Source organism: Anoplophora glabripennis, unplaced genomic scaffold, assembly GCF_000390285.2.
Source record: "Anoplophora glabripennis isolate ALB-LARVAE unplaced genomic scaffold, Agla_2.0 scaffold408, whole genome shotgun sequence".
NCBI classification, from domain to species: domain Eukaryota; kingdom Metazoa; phylum Arthropoda; class Insecta; order Coleoptera; family Cerambycidae; genus Anoplophora; species Anoplophora glabripennis.
Genome location: NW_019416514.1, coordinates 476,357 through 479,231, shown reverse-complemented (window position 1 = coordinate 479,231; position 2,875 = coordinate 476,357). Strand labels below are relative to the sequence as shown.

Below are 2,875 nucleotides of genomic sequence, written 5' to 3'. Positions count from 1 at the left end.
ACTGCAATTACACGGATTATCGAAAAAAAATTTTTCCACATAACAAGGTGCCCTGGATCAAATAAAAATCGACGGGTCTCACCGTTTTTCGAAAAAATAATTGTTTAACGAAAATATGAATTTTATACAGAACTTTTTTACCACGCTGTATATTTAAAACTATTGTTAGATATTAAAGAAACACTGAAACAAAAATTGAAAAGTAAAATAGAAAAAGAAATTACAGTATTTATATCTTCAAGTAATCAATTTTTTTATGATGTAATACAGATAACGTTACAATGAACAAAGGCTAGTACATACTTTTTTATTGTCGCCTACTTATGTATAAGTGCCAGGTAGTTGTGACTTAATCGCCATATGTTATAAATTATGTAATTAATAATTAAATAATAAACATCGAAAATTGAAACCATAAACTAAAATTTTTGAATTTACTAATACCTATAATTACATCATAACATAATTACTCCCAGTATAGCAATCAGTGAAACATAAAAATATCACATACAGTTAAAACGGAATTAAGTTACAATAAAATAAATCTTTCATCAGCCCTTGCATCAAGCATACCGATGATGACTAAAAAGTTTGAAATCGAAATTGCTGATGAATGATCTTTGTTGTTTACTAGATATTGAGGATGTAATTCAATGCTGACCGGGGTATGTAGAACGCAGAGTAGTTATTTTCCATAATATCACAGATTAAGTAGTAACATCAGAAATATAAATAGGACTATTAATTCAATTTATTGGAACTTAAAGGCGATATTTCATTTCAACATAATCTGTAGAATCTTACAAGATGTCTATCGCTTACTAAGTGTAAAATAGATATTTTATATACTTTATCTAAATAAATATATTAAACACAAACCACGTAAAAGTTTTTTATTTAAATAAGAATGTAGTATTTTTTATATACGTAAATATTTCTTTATATAAATTTGAGATGTAGTGGACATATTTTATTACTATGTTGAAATATTGAAGCACAATATGCAATAAGAAAATTGAATTGAAATATGTTTATTATATAAAAAGAAAATGTAGGTATATTATCTGTGAATACAAAGCAACGATTTTTAATTATTTTAAAATAATGTTAAGAACATTACCATTAACATTCAAATTGTAATGATAAACACAAGTAAATCTATGATCAAAATCAAAATCTAATATCAAAATAATTTTAATTTAATTGTGTATAGTTTAACGTCGGTCGATAGCCGCACGGTTTAAGGCGTCAGTACTTAAATCGATGTGTCGAACTGCCCGGGTTTCGAATCCCGCGGCCGGTGACCGTAGATTATCTATACTTGTGCGGAGGATTGGCGCCCTCTGTACAGGTATGGTAGGGTGGAAGAATGTTGGCTTGGGTCAATGTGAGAGATTGACACCGGTTGGCATTTGACCACCCCCCTAATTAATGAGGTTTTCCAGNTATCTTCGTTTTCTCAAAATCTCTCACTGCTAATGAATACAAAAATATGGCAAATATTCTTTGTATATTCTAAATGTCTTCTACATTTTATGTAAAAAAATTAGCTCATATTTATATTCTACTATTACAATCCTTCACAACAAACTTCAGTGCAATATCTTTAAATATTTGATCTGAGATATATTACGCTCATACGAAAAATTATATTGATAATTGTGTACAATTTTGTGTTTCAGGTACACACCATACATACGAAGACAAAATGAGGTGCTGGCTCCCCATCTTAACGGTATTAGTGACCAGTTTAACAATTATTCCACAGAACACCAGTGCAGCATCCTGTACAATTTCAAAATACAATGCTAATGACATCAGAAATGCCCAAAACGATTGTTCTCAAATCGTTATCAATAATATTGAAGTAGCTGCTGGTGAGACATTGGATTTGACACATCTTAAGCAAGGCACCAAAGTAATCTTCCAAGGAACCATCACATGGGCGTACAAGGAATGGTCTGGACCATTGCTTAGCGTTGCAGGTACTAACATTGAAATCACCGGTGCCTCAGGTCACGTGCTCGATGGTAGGGGATCTCTGTGGTGGGACGGCCTAGGAACAAACGGTGGAAAGACGAAGCCACAATTCTTTAGAGTCAAACTAACAAACTCGAATATAGACAATATCAATATTAAAAACTCTCCTGTGCATATATTCTCTATAAGCAACTGCGACAACCTGGTGATTCAACAAATCAACATCGACAATTCTGCTGGTGACTCTGGCGGTGGCCACAATACCGATGCTTTCGATGTTGGCAACTCCAATGCCATCACCATCAAGCACAGTACTGTTTACAACCAAGATGACTGTTTGGCAATCAACTCTGGAACCAACATCGTATTCGCCGACAACTACTGTTCCGGTGGACACGGAATTTCTATCGGTTCTGTTGGTGGCAGGGACAACAACGTCGTTAAAGGCGTTCAAGTTTACAGATGCGAGGTTGCCAACTCCGACAACGGAATTAGAATTAAGACCGTCTATGGAGCAACTGGATCCGTGTCTGACGTCTCATACGAAGACATCACCCTGACTGGTATCCACAGATATGGTATCATCATTGAGGGTGATTACGAAAATGGAAGCCCCACTGGTACACCAACTGGAGGCGTACCAGTTACCGACTTGACGGTGAAGAATGTTCATGGAACAGTCGACTCTTCTGGGGCTAACGTTTATATTTTAGTACAGAACGCCGCTAACTGGTATTTCTCCGGCATCTCCGTCACAGGTGGATCTAAAACTATGGCATGTACAGGTATTCCTTCTGGTGCAGGAATATCGTGCTGATTTGGGAATATCATTTAACTTTTTTGTATTTAATGTGAACACCTACATATTAGTAATAAACAGTAATAACAAAATCTA

The 2,875-nt window shown here is 34.6% G+C and overlaps 1 protein-coding gene across 1 annotated transcript in view; it reads left to right on the top strand.

The window, feature by feature from the left end:
* LOC108909933 (polygalacturonase-like) overlaps positions 1 to 2,875 on the top strand; it is a 4,159-nt gene extending 1,284 nt beyond the window's left edge. Inside the window, exon 2 of the mRNA XM_023454809.1 lies at positions 1,683 to 2,875. Within this exon, the coding sequence (XP_023310577.1) occupies positions 1,709 to 2,797 (1,089 nt within the window). The 5' untranslated portion in view covers positions 1,683 to 1,708 and the 3' untranslated portion in view covers positions 2,798 to 2,875. The remainder of the gene's footprint in view (positions 1 to 1,682) is intronic.